At 45.8% G+C, this 13,920-nt stretch overlaps 1 protein-coding gene across 2 annotated transcripts in view; it reads right to left on the bottom strand.

The window, feature by feature from the left end:
• Window positions 1-11,204, bottom strand: part of LOC138284182 (aminopeptidase N-like) — a 260,695-nt gene extending 249,491 nt beyond the window's left edge. For both annotated transcript variants that reach the window (XM_069222680.1, XM_069222679.1), the window contains exons 1-2: window positions 10,533-11,204; window positions 9,431-9,573 (exon numbers count right to left, since the gene is read on the bottom strand). In XM_069222680.1, the coding sequence (XP_069078781.1) occupies window positions 9,431-9,573; window positions 10,533-11,143 (754 nt within the window). In that variant the 5' untranslated portion in view covers window positions 11,144-11,204. The remainder of the gene's footprint in view (window positions 1-9,430; window positions 9,574-10,532) is intronic.
• Between the last annotated feature and the right edge of the window lie 2,716 nt (window positions 11,205-13,920).

The following is a 13,920-nucleotide window of genomic DNA, read 5'->3' as shown; positions in this document are numbered from 1 at the left end:
TTCCCAGAGGAGGTTGATTTGCCCACTGTGAAGGGTGATTTTTATGCCCTTGGACATATTCCCAACATAATTGGTGCCATTGATGGGACCCATGTAGCCTTAGTCCCCCCAAAAGACGATGAGCAGGTGTACAGAAACAGGAAGAGTTACCATTCTATGAACGTCCAGGTGGTCTGTTTGGCTGACCAGTACATCTCCCATGTGAATGCCAAGTTCCCTGGGTCAGTGCATGACGCGTATGTGATGCGTAATAGCAGCATCCCTTTTGTGATGGAACAGCTACAGAGACAACGTGTGTGGCTAATAGGTGACTCTGGTTACCCCAACCTGCCTTGGCTATTGACCCCAGTGAGGAATCCCCGGACCAGGGCTGAGGAACGGTACAATGAGGCCCATGGGCGAACTAGGAGGATCATAGAAAGGACCTTTGGGGTTCTGAAGGCCAGGTTTAGGTGTCTGCATATGACAGGGGGATCCCTGATGTACTCACCAAAGAAGGTGTGCCAGATCATCGTGGCCTGCTGTATGCTTCACAATCTGGCATTGCGACGTCAGGTGCCTTTCCTGCAGGAGGATGGTCCAGATGGTGGTGTTGAAGCAGCTGTAGAGCCTGTGGAGAGTGAAGAGGAGGAAGACTCAGAGGACGACCCAGACAACAGGGACAGAGTTATCCAACAGTATTTTCAGTAGCACACAGGTAAGAATCACACACGCCATTTTAATTTTCCTGACTGCCTCGTTTTTCTCAACTTTGTCTATGACCCCCCAGTTATTTGAAACTGATGTTTGATTCTCCCTTCCCTTTTCAGTGCTGTATGACCCACTGCGTGACTTCTGCTTGGTTAGCCCATGGACTAATGCTTATTGATCTCGGTATGTGTTCAGCACAAAGTTTACAGAACATAATTGATCGGTAATGTGTTTTACATTTGTAAATAGTACAGCCTGACTCCAGCATGATTTCAGTGCATTAAGTGATTTATTTTTGGTGCTAGATAATGGCACATGATATAAACACGGTGATGGGTGGGGGTGGAGTAATGGCCATGGCAGAGTCCAGTTCTCAGTCTCACAGGTGCATTGTCCATATGCCTGTGGAAGGATGGAGCAGGGGCAGTTCAAGGTTGGACAGGGTGGCAATGTGGGACAGTGGGATGACTTCAGGGGGTATCTCATGCTGGCGGGGGTCTTGACATCCTACTCTGTCGATTCTTTTGATCTCAGGCTCCTCTTGCAGGGTGGTTGTTCTTCAGCAGGAGGTGGGGTTCTGGTGGCCTGTCGTTGTGGTGGGGCCTCCTGTCCACTAGCGCCGGCGGAGGTGGTAAGCTGTTCCTGGTCCGGGCTAGTGACAGGGGCCCTGTGTGGTGCCACATGGTCCCGCAACGTGTCTTCTATCCGGTGGAGGGCCTGGACTAGGCTCCCCGTGGCGGTAGAGATGTTGGTGAGATGATTGTTGAACCCCATGTAGCGTTCCTCCTGCTGTGCCTGGATCTCCTGGAACCTGGCCAGTACCGTCGCCATCGTCTCTTGTGAGCGGTGGTAGGCTGCCATGATGGTGGTGAGGGCCTCTTGGAGAGTCGGTTCCCTGGGCCTCTCCTCCCCCCCCTGTCGCACAGCAGCCCTCCGAGTTGCCCTGTTTCCCCCGGACTCTGTCCCCTGGACGGTGTGCCCACTACCACTGCCCCCAGGTCCCTGTTGTTGTTGGGGTGGTGGGTTAGCCTGGGGGCCCTGTAGTGGCAGACACACCGCTGATTGACCTGTCCTAGAGACAGAGCCATGGGCCCGCTGGGTGGGAGCTGTGCTGTTGTTCCCAGAGGGGGTTGGGTCTGCTGTGGCCTGTGTGTGGGGAACCGACTGTCCAGAGGTCCCCGATGGTCCGGGCTGGTCGTCAGGTTCCAGGTCGACAGAGCTGCTGTCATCACTGGGTGCCTCTTCCGGGGGGGGGATGGACATATCTGGACCCTCCTGGCCGGTGTGTTGGCGTTCGGGTCCTGCATGGGGTAAGAGAGTATGGTTATTGTTTCTGTGTGTGCTATTGTGTGCGATTTATGGGTGCCCTTGTCCCCCAGTGCTGTCATTCCCTTGGGGGAGGTGTTGTGGGGGTGTTGGGGGGGGTATGTGCAGTGGTCATGCTTAGGTGATGGGTGTCCATAGTTTGTGGTGGCATGCAGGGGTTGGTGTTGGGTGGGTTGTGCTGGGGAGACATTCTCAGGGAGGATGTGTGATGGGGGGTTGGGGGTGAGGGTGGTGGTGGGGGTTGGCATGCTGGGGGGGGGTGAAGTAGTTGAGATTGTACTTACCAGAGTCCATTCCTCCGTGTACTCCAGCGAGGCCATCAAGATGCAGGATGTTTAGTACCTCTTGCTCCCATGCTGTGAATTCGGGTGGTGTGGGTGGGGGTCCCCCGCCAGTCTTCTGCACTGCGATGTTGTGTCGCGAGACCATCGAGCGCACCTTTCCCCGTAAGTCGTTCCAACGTTTGCGGATGTCCTCTCGATTTCTGGGATGCTGTCCCACCGCGTTTACCCTGTCCACGATCCGCTGCCATAGCTCCGCCTTCCTGGCTATAGTGGTGTGCTGCACCTGTGAGCCGAAGAGCTGGGGTTCAACTCTTATGATCTCCTCCACCATGACCCAGAGTTCTTGGTCCGAAAAGCGTGGGTGCCTTTGGGGTGTCATGGGGTGGTGTGGATGAGGTGTGGGGTGGTGTATATGGTGAAGAGTGTGTTGGTGTGTGGTGCTTTGTGCTTCTATGTGGTGTGTGTGATGGTGTAGTGTGCCTCTGTGTGATGTAGCTCTCTATTCTGTGATGTGTCTCTCTCTCCTTCGTCTATGATCTTCGGTCGTAGGGGTTTGTGGGTGATGTGGGTGTGTGTTTTATAGTTGGTTGGATGTGTGGGAGTGTTGTTTGTATGTGTGTCAGGTGTGTGTATTTCAAATTGTCCAATGTGGCTGGGTTTTGGAGCTGTGTGTGTATTTTGACCACGGCGGTGTGTCCCGCCAATGGAATACCGCAGTTGAAAGACCGCCGCGTGGATTTGTGGGTCAGAATGGCATGGGCGTGTTTGTGTTGGCGTGACGGTGGAGGTTTGGTCATCTCCAGTTTTCCGCGGCCCGCTGATGTGGCGGCCTTCCTTGGATGTCGGGATTTTGGCGGTTCCGCCGTTGTGGGTCAGAATGACCGTGGCGGTTTACCGCGGCCGCGGCGGTAGACTTCTGACCGGCGGTAAGGGCCTTTTACCGCCGAGGTCAGAATGACCCCCACTGTTTGCTCTGGGTTGATGGGAGCTTTAACAGTTCCCGCCAAGTCAGAGCAAACACTTTTACTCTGGGTTGGTGGGAGCTTTACCAGCTCCCACCAAGTCAGAGCAAACACTCCAGATCCAGTAAGTGAGAGTTGTCAAACAGCTCTCGCTTGCTGGGAGCAGAGGTTTCAAAGTCGGGCCCGAAGGGATGGGGTCCCTGGAGCCAAGATCAGCCCTGGGAGGGGAGCCGCATGCCCCCCCTTTCCCAACAAAAACATTTAGAATGCCTGGCCACGGAGGATGGGGTCCCCAGGACCAAGATCAGCCCAGGGGAGGGCAACACAGACCTACGGCCAACTCCTGCTGCACACGGCCAAAAGGCGTGGGCAATGTGGTATTGGGTGATTAGGGGGGTTGGCTGCAGGAACTGACCACAGTGCGCAGCGGTGGTTGGATTATTGTATAGTAATGAAAATTACTTTATGTTAAAAAAACATAGAAATTCACTGAAAAAAACAAAGGTTACAGGGTCTTTATAGCTAGGCTCACATTTTAAACGTACAAAACCATAGAAATTCACCTGTCATCTGTAAGAGTTGGAGTGTATATATATATATATATATATATATGTGTGTGTGTATATATATATATATATATATATATATATATATATATATGTATAGTTTTTTTAGTAAAATAATTGAATAGCGCCTAGCACTATATCATCAATGTAATTATAGATTTACTATTCTTACCTTCAAATCTATCTATCTATCTATCTATCTATCTATCTATCTATCTATCTATCTATCTATCTATCTATCTATCTATCTATCTATCTACCTATCTACCCACCCAACCCATCTCTCTATAAATCCATGTTTACGTCTACTGGCAAACCAAAGACTAAAGTGACATTATAGTTAGGTCAAAATGTCAGTTAAAAATAATGTTTTATACAAAAAAAAAAAAATCCCACTTATAGTTAACTCAGGTAACTACAACATGTGCCCTGGCCATGCACAGTGATGTCATCAATGATGTACTTTCAGTAGTAATCAGGGATGTTACATGTTTAGGAGGACTGTTAGATTGTAGAAGGTGCTAATCTGTTTGCTAGCTCAGTGGAGGCCCTGGTATTTTTTCTCCTTCTCAGGTTTTGTCCACCATGTCTGCAGATCCCTGCCTGTCTGGTAAGTATCTCTGTGCATCCGCTCAAGTGGCAGATGCATCAAAGGTATGGATGAATGAGAAGTGGGTGCCATACTTTTTTATCCATTCAGCAGCAATAGCTTTCTGTGCATGAGGATGTTTGGGACTGCCATGCCTTGCAAGGCATACCTGGGCAGGGAAAGTCAATGAGGAGAGCCACACCCTAAATAGGATGGGTTGACTGTCACCCTGACCTAGCAGTCCTTTGAAGGAATAATTGTCGGATCAAATGTTTTGATGGGGAGCAAGCTGATGCTCTACTGATTAGAAATTAGAGTATTCTCCAAATGAGAGAGGAAACAGCAAAGATAGTATGCGGCCCATTAACTAGTTTACAGCAGGTGCACTAATTTCATGAATTTTCTAAGTGCATTTGGGGAAAAATCTTTTTATGAAAGAATAAGGTAAGATTATAAAAAATAATGTTTTTTTTTTTAACATCAGGCGTCCATTCACTATAGATTTCCCACAAGACAACAGGTAATATCTGCAAATGCAAATATTTTGCCTGTTTAACTATGTTTAAAAAGGGAGTATAGAGCTCTTAAGCCAGCAAAAATACTGGGCAAGAAAAAGGTGAAAACTGTGGGATGACCACGCAGAACAGGAGGATTTTCCCCAAACTTTGTACATTTGAGGAATACTGGACTGTTAGACTTGGCATCCTTGATGTGATCTCCCCTAACGTTTTGCCTCTGTTTCCCAGGTTGTTGATGTGTGCTGGACTCTGTTTTTGCTGTTTCTGTTACTCTGGGCACTTTACTACTGCTATCCAGTGCTAAAGCGCAAGTGCTCCTATATAAAATGTCTATGTAATTTGATCTTCATGATGGGGATATCTTAAGTCCCTAGTACAGTGCACTAGAGGTGCCCAGGGCTTGTAAATCAAATTCTACTAGTGGACCTGAAGCCCTGGTTGTGCCACCCACATTAGTAGCCCTGTAAACATGTCTCAGACCTGCCACTGCAGTGTCTGTGTGTGCAGTTTCAAGCTGCCAATTCAACTTCAATTTGGCAAGTGTACCCACTTGCCAGGCCTAAACCTTCGCTTTCCTTACATTTAAGACACCCCTAAGATAGGCCCTAGGTAGCCCAATGGGCAGGGTGCAGTGTATGTTTAAGGTAGGACAAATACTAATATGTATTATATGTCCTAACAGTGAAATAGTGCCAAAGTCGGTTTTCACTGTTGCAAGGCCTATCCCTCTCATAGGTTAACATTGGGGCTGCCTTTAAAAATGCTTTAAGCCTGACCTGGGCAAAGAACGTAGACTCACTGTTAGCACGAGTCAAGACAGACCTACAGAGATGGCAGACGTTACCACTGAACATAATGAGGCGGGCAGCCCTATATAAAATGATGATCCTACCCAGATTAACATATGCCTTTCAGAACTTCCCCATCCCACGTTCATGGTTTCGAACCTTAGAAACAGCGACACTACAATTCCTCTGGGGCGGGAACAGACATCGGTTAGCCATAAAATACTGTAAGAGGGGAACACATTAGGGAGGCCTGGGGATGTCTGACCCATACCTATACTATTTGGCGACACAGATTCTAACAGTACATGACTGGTTTAACGGAGGGTGGTCGGACCCAGCATACCAAATGGAACTGAACACTCTAGGCTTCCCACACATCCTAGATGCGCTGTACGGTACACCTCTTCCCCAATGTATGGGCGAGACAACTAGAGCCGCCCTCCTGGCATGGCGGGCTGCACTGAGACACACCCAATGGAATGCAGTAATCACCCTACAGACCCCACTGTGGAGAGGGAAATGGATGAGCACCACTGCCACACTGGAGGGATTTGCAGAATGGGATACATTAGGGATTTTATTGGTGGGAGACATATGGAAGGGAGAAACGCTAAAATCCTTTCAGGAACTACAGACAGAGTTCCAACTATCCCGAACACAATTTTTTAAATACCTTCATCTCAGACACGCTATAGGAACACAACTCCCCAAGAACCCGATACCAGAATTTAACCCCCTTGAAGCCAAAACACTAATGGGAAGCATGGGAGGGAAAGGAATATCACAACTCTATAGAATGCTGATTAACAACACGCCAGGAGATGCAAGTTCAATGAGGGCAGGGTGGGAGACCTGGATCGGGGCTTTAGAAGACTCGGAATGGGCAGAAGCACTAGAAGCCCCCAAAACCCTAGCCATATCAGCAAAATTACGCACCATACAATTTTACTACCTACACAAAGCATACTTGGCGCCTAGTAGGCTTTCGCGGGCAGGAATATGGTCGAACAGCCATTGCCCCCGCTTCGTCATGGAACGCGCAGACTTCTTCCATATGGTCTGGTCTTGTCCGACTCTGCAGATCTACTGGGAAAAGGTATTAAACAAACTAAATAAGACAATAGGGATGAAACTCCAACGCTCCGCCACTATGGCACTATTAGGGATCATGGAGGGGGGACTGAGATCACGGGCAAACCGAGCGTTCATCGGGACAGCCCTGCTGGTGGCCAAAAGAGACATAGCCGCGGCGTGGACCTCGCCTGCCGGCCCGTCCCTGCAGAAATGGAGAAAGGGAGTAGACTGGTGCGCAATCCAACAGAAACAAATATATGAATCGAGAGGATGTCCCTGGAAATATGAAAAGATATGGGGCCCCTGGCTCAGAACACTGTCATAGATTAGACCGAACCGTCCTCCTCCTACTCACTGTGCGAGATCAAGGAAATACGTATGCCCTCCCCCGAGAGGGAAAGAAAAACATATACACAGTAAATGTACTACAATTGAACTGTTTGGTTGTACCTGTGCTAAAAAGTTGTTGCCATAATTCACTGAAAACAATAAAATTTGGTTATAAAAAAAAAAAAAAAATGCTTTAAGCAAAGATTCCTTTTGGGGGCGGATAGACATGTGGAGTTTGGGGTTTCTGAACTCACAATTTAAAAATACATCTTTTAGTAAAGTTGGTTTAAGAATTTGTGTTTGAAAATGCCACCTTTAGAAAATGGGCATTTTCTAGCTTAAACCATTCTGTGACTGTCCTGTTTGTGGATTCCCTGTCTGGGTCAGTTTTACAGTTGGGCTGTTTGCACCTCTCTCTAGACAGTGACACAAAGGGAGATGGGGTGTAGCCTGCATTTCCTGATGAGCCATCTGTGCTAGGAAGGAGGGGAGGAGTGGCAACTTACACCTGAAAGGGCTGTGCCTGCCCTCACACAATGCAGAGTCCAACCACCTGGTGTGTGTTTGAGGCCAGGCCTGGGAAGGCAGGATTTCACAAACAAGAGAGAAATTTCTTTGAAGTTAGCCTACTTCAAAGGCCAAAAAGGGGATAAGAAGAGCACCCAAAACCACAGACTTTAGATCACTTCTGGACATCAAGAGGAACATCTGCCTGGAGAAGAGCTGAAGAGAAGTGCGGCCCTGGCTGTGACTGTGCTTTGTGGGGCTATCTTGCAGTTGCTGTTTCTGCCTGTGCAAGGGGACAAAGACTGGACCTTGTTCTGCATTCCTGCTTGTGAAGAAATATCCAAGGGCTTGTCCTGAGCTTGCCTCCTGTTGTTGAAGTCTCAGGGCCATCAAAGACTTCTCCTGCCAGCACCTGGACGCTCTGCTGAGACTCCTGCCCTGCACGTGTTGCTCTATCCAGTTCCTGGGGCCTTGACAGGTGAAGCTGGCAGAGCAAGATTGAAAATCCACGCACAGACTGCCGTGTGGGGAAAATATTGACGCACCTTCTGAGATGCGGTACGCCACCGGCTTCGCAGCAGAAATCGATACTCCACCAGCATTGCTGCTGGAAAATCGACGCATGCAGCTGGAGAAACGACGCACAACACCAGCTGACGGAGGCTGATAACGCTGCAACCCACATTGCGTGGTTTTGCTGATACCGTGCGGCAGGAGCTTTGACGTAAACCTTCCTGGGTGCTGAAAAACAACGCAGAGCCTGGCCGGACCCGCGTGCTTGCCCGTATCGACGCATCACTCCCCTGCGGGGAGGAAAAATGACGCACGCCGACCTGACCGGAGAAGGAGAAAATGACGCACGGTCTCGCTTGCGGGTGAGAAATCAATGCATCTCTAACCTTTTTTAATGCACCATCGCCCGTGCTTGTTATTTTGCCAATATCCAGGTACTTTTCTATGTTAACAGTGCTTTTAATGTCTACAAAAGGATTTAAGACTCTTTTGCTTTTAAAATTGTTAACTTGACTTGTGTATGTTGGATTTTTGCCGTTTTGGTCTTGATTTGTTTAGATACATATTTTCTATTTTTCTAAACCGGTGTTGTGTCATTTTTTAGTAGTTTCACAGAGGGAGGCTTCCACAGAAAACCCAGCCAACATAACATTAACGTTTTTAGTGTGATCCTATGGCTTCATGTCATAGGGATGTAATGTTTCCCCTTGGACTTCTTTTACATTAATTAAACAACACAGTTTTCTATGTTTAGCTTTGAGATACGTTTGAACTAACTTAACTACACTTAAACCATATTTGTATTAGTTCAGGCCTACTGATATGTATATATGTTATCCATACCACCCAAACTAGTCAGTGTGTGGGGAATGAAGGCTGGAACGTGTGCCCTAAATCCTGTTGAAGCTATACAACAATCAACAAATACAAATTTGTTTTCCCATTTATGGGAGCATATGACAGCCAAAAAAGGTCAGTTACGTTTATGATTGATCATATGATTAGGAGTGCAAGTATCGGTCATTAGTAAGCAATTTTAAATATGAGTTCAAAATCAAATTGTAAAAGATTGATTTGGTAACTGACATACTTCTGTACTTTTACCACTATGTAAGTAAGATAGTAACAATGCTACCTATTTTGTTCAACTATCAGCTTGTATTTTCAACTTTGCATGAGCACACACCAAGACATTTAACAGATAGCCTGTATTTATGGGATAAGATATGGTCATTTGCATGCTCTAGGCATCTACTTGAAATGCATTTAACAGGTTAACTCACTTATTTTTGGCATGTTTGATAAAGCTTCATATTTTGGATTATGGATCAGCGTGAGATTGAATGTTGCTTTCAATGCGGGTTCATCAAAGCAGGGAAAGGCTTTTCTGGCATCAGGCGCAGCCATCTGTGTGGTAGCAATGATCCTGAAATGAAGCAAAGATGTGTTTTGAACTGTGAGTGATCAGTAACATTAAATGCTGCAGTCTTGAATTCTTCAATTGCAATTCTCCACTCAACACTGGTGTCTTTAGCCAGTATTTAAACCTATGAACCAGTACATTGCCTGGCTGTCAGTAACATGCTCAAGAGACACTCTCAGGTTTTTGTTTTAATGTCACACTCTCTGGCAAAGTTGGAGGTCATCCTTGTCTCTTGTCTGAGAAAGTACTAATGGTATGTGTCCAAAGTAACAAAAATCATTGTGACTCCAAATATTTATCAGAAATATATATACTTAGGTTCAGATTTATACTTTTTATGCCGCATTTGTGCCATTTTTTGACGCAAAAAAGGCGCAAACTTACAAAATATAATTGTATTTTTTAGGATTGCACCACTTTTGCGTAAAAAAATGGCACAAATGCTGCACAAAAAAGTACGAATCTGGGCCTTAGTGCATAAAGCTTATCATTATTTTGCCCTCTGAAGCTGACTGAAGAACATCCTGATCAGATTCCACTTACAATTGTGTCTATTGATGCCTGAACCTTTAATACTGGACTCAATACCATGGATACACCACTTTAGGAGCACAGCAAATCTGTGCATTTCCTCAGAAAGAATATAAAGAAACTACAGCTGTGTTGAACTTGATAAGAATCAAATCATTTTGTTCACTCGCATATGACAAAATAGTTACTTCTGCCATTGCTACTCTCCTCAGTCTGAATAAATCTCAAAATAATTTTGTAAAGGTCAGTTAATATGTAATCATAATTACTGATACAGTTAATCTGCTACTTGTATATATATAATACTGATTTGTACAACGATTATTAATGAAGCAGATTATCGGTGCATCGGCACTCTCGATCGTTATTTACGCTGGAAGACAGCACATTACTTACTTTCCCACTCGATTGTCAGAGAACATACACCTTACCTGATCTCATTATCCTCAACATATTCGCTCCTATAGAACCCAGCCAGGTCATCTGCCAGCTCTCCCGTGAACTCACTGTACATTGAATATGTTTCGCCCTGCTTCAGATCTCTGCTAAGCTCTACCACCAAGTACTGGGTTGGAATTTCAAGCCAGGTCCTATGAATGGATGGTGGAACTGACCCATCCTCTGTACCCAGGGAGACGTGAAATTCACCCTGATGGGTGTAATTCAGTTTGTTGCTGTGAATTAGGATCAGATTAGTTGCTGCTGCAGCTGTGAAGTATGCAGTGCTTGTGCCTTTGAAGATGTAGAGACCCCTAGAGTCCTTCTCCAGATAGGGCTGCAGTTCCAGATCATAGTGGTGGGGGATGAGGGTATTTGGAAGCCTGTATTTGTTCCAAGGGTTGCTTGGCTGAGGAGTAGGGATCGAAGAGGCGGTAGTTGTGGTGGACAAGGTTGGGCTGCTTGAAGGAGGATCTGAGTTACTGTTATTGGCCTTTTCCTCAGAGTACAGCACCGACAGGGCGATAATTGTAGCCACGGACGCTACCGAAAACAAGATGCCCACCACCAGCAGCGCACAGTTGACATAGATGCCCTTTGCCATTTTCAGGTCCACAGAGGAGACAAAGCAGTCCTTAAATAAAAAGAAAGATTTGCTGCTATCTGAATCTCTTAAGTGATTTCAAACAAACAGTCGAAAGTTGCATTAGTTCAAAGGTATTTGGCAAAATATTAACTCAGTGATACGCAAGTGCAGAGATTGCCAATGTGTTGAAATTATTATCAGAGCACAAAGGTGATGAACTAGCCAGGTTAACCTGCTGTAAGCGTACCAGCTGCTCCTCAGCAAAGGACTTTCATTTTCAGAGAAAAATACTTCAGAATAACTGAGAACTATTTATTTTCCTTGTTTAGACAGGAGTTGTAATTCTTCTACAGGACCTTCATTCTACACTATCTTTTGGCTTTCTATCCTCGATTATCACTTGCAATATCCTTATAATGTACAGGAGGGAGAACTTTATCTCTTATATGTTTTGTTTATCACATTGAGACGTTCATTATAGAATTGTGAATCTTCCTGTCTGGATTCTGGACCATATGCTTTTTTTAGTTTTTTAAAGCGATTTATATTAATTTATTAGGATAGATCGTTATCTCACATTATTCACTGTGTATTGTCTTATTTTATTTTGTACTAGATATACTACCATTTATTCAACGTATCTACAACCATGCTATCTTGTTCATTTGTAACAGTAAGAGACCATAGGATTAGACTGGAAATAATGGTGTGACAGCGCAGTGTAAAGATTAAAATAACTTCTGACAATGCAAGTCTACTTTAGAGTTCTGTGACCTTACAAAGAAACTCAGCCTTCAGTATCTCTTCCGGTTCCCGAACAACTTGTAGGCTTCGAATTTCATCTCAAAACCCAATAAGGGGGTATTTTATTCCATGTATAACAACAGCCCAAACACAGTCTAAATGTTCTGGTCAGCTTTTATTATATCACATAAATATGCAAACAATGTTGTATCTTAAATGAGAGCGTACAAAGTATAGGACACATTGGAGCCCATGAGTCCTCCGTCATAGGAAATATGGTAATAAGTCACTCACAATCAATGTGCAATACCACAAGATGCAGTTTTTAGTGAAACATTTAGAGTGACTTCCTCCCTTCAGGTCTTTGTGGAGTCACACCTAGTTCTGGTTTTTTGAGTGATAGCCTATTGCATTCTAGCCGCGGTCAGTCCTTTGGGGCCACCCCCCCCCACCTTTTGCCCATCAAGAAGAGTGTCTGTCACGCTGAGCATTGGTCAGCCTGACAGACACTCTTCATTTTCAGGTCAGGCAGCCGGGAGCTAGACATGCGCTATTTGCACAGGCTCCTGGCTGCCTGAGCTGAACTTTGCTGGGCTGAAGAAGTCACAGCCCTGTGGGACTGACCTCTTCAGCTTAGCGAAGGTGCCTCAAGGTTCTCCCCCTCATGACGAGGGGGCATGTCACCAACTGCTTCAGACCTGAGCACCAGTTTTAAGCCCTGATGTGCCCAGGGCAGAATGTCAATCAGTGACACCTTGTCGCACAGTGGGGTGCCATCCCTTTCTGTGAAAAGTTGGGGCTGCTGCTTTCCCTCATTGGCTGACCTTAGGTTAGCCAGTGAGGGAAGGCAGCAGTCCCAACCCTCCTGGTACCTCCGAGGCAGAGCTGAAAGTAAGTGTGTGTATTTTTTTTAAATGAATGTTTGGTATGTGCATGTGTGTATGTTAGAATATTTGATATTGAATTTTCTGAATGGATGTGTGTGTGCACGTGTGTGAAAGAGAGTGTGCCTACGTGTCCCACCCACCCCCTCCTTCCTAAAATTACCAGCCGCCACTGCAGTTGTAGTCATATATGCTTCTATTTAAATAGTAGGACTAACACACCTGAAATGAATGGATTTTTGGGTGAAATGTTTAGAACTGGTGTAGTGGCCATAATGGCCTGGAGTGAGAGGTTTAACCTAGATATGCTATATCTGCATTGTTCCTATTTGTGCACCTCAGAATGTAAAATAGTGCTCAAACTGAAACCTTTGCATTTATTATATTGCAGGCAAACAGTATGGGTTTTGGTAATTGCACAAAAATGTGTAACCCCAAAATGGGAGCAAACTCCAGGATTTGCCATAGCTAGAATGAGACGTTGTGAAAAGTGTTTTATTCTCCAGCTGCAATCACACAAAACACATTTTCCAAGTATAAAATGCACATACATGAAACAATTTTATTGCAATATGCATGAAAACTCATTCCAAACAGAGTTTACTAGGGATGTGAATCATTAAAAATGTCACACGATACATGATACATTTTAAGCATAATAAAAATACAATGAGAGGCAAAAAATAATAACATTCAAGAAGCAAATGTAATACAATGATCTCTTTGCCATAATCTAACATCTAGTTACTGCAAACATTGAAAGTATCCACTACCAAGGTGCAACATACATTAAATGGCCTTAACTAGCCGGTTGCTGGGTAGATGGCTAAGGAGACTGTTCTGTTACCCATTAATCATAAGCGTCAGACAGGCACCCCAACTCCAAAATAATGCAAATCTCCCCCACTGATGTGACAAGATGTTTGGATTCTATTAAAGACACAGGGGCTCAATAATGACTTAGGCCCTCATTCTGACCTTGGCGGTCGGCGGAGAGGCGGCGGTCGGACCGCGAACAGACCGGCGGTCAGAAAAATGGCATTCTGACCGCGGCGGTCACCGCCGCGATCGACCGCCACTTCCCCACTCCGACCGCCACGGCGGTCATGACCGCCGGGCTGGAGTTTGCGCACTCCGGCCCGGCGGTCGTCCCGAGACCGCCAACGG

This window comes from Pleurodeles waltl, chromosome 3_1 (assembly GCF_031143425.1).
Source record: "Pleurodeles waltl isolate 20211129_DDA chromosome 3_1, aPleWal1.hap1.20221129, whole genome shotgun sequence".
Classification (NCBI taxonomy): Eukaryota; Metazoa; Chordata; class Amphibia; order Caudata; family Salamandridae; genus Pleurodeles; species Pleurodeles waltl.
The sequence above is the reverse complement of the archived record's forward strand: the minus strand, read 5'-3'. Positions and strand labels throughout refer to the sequence as shown.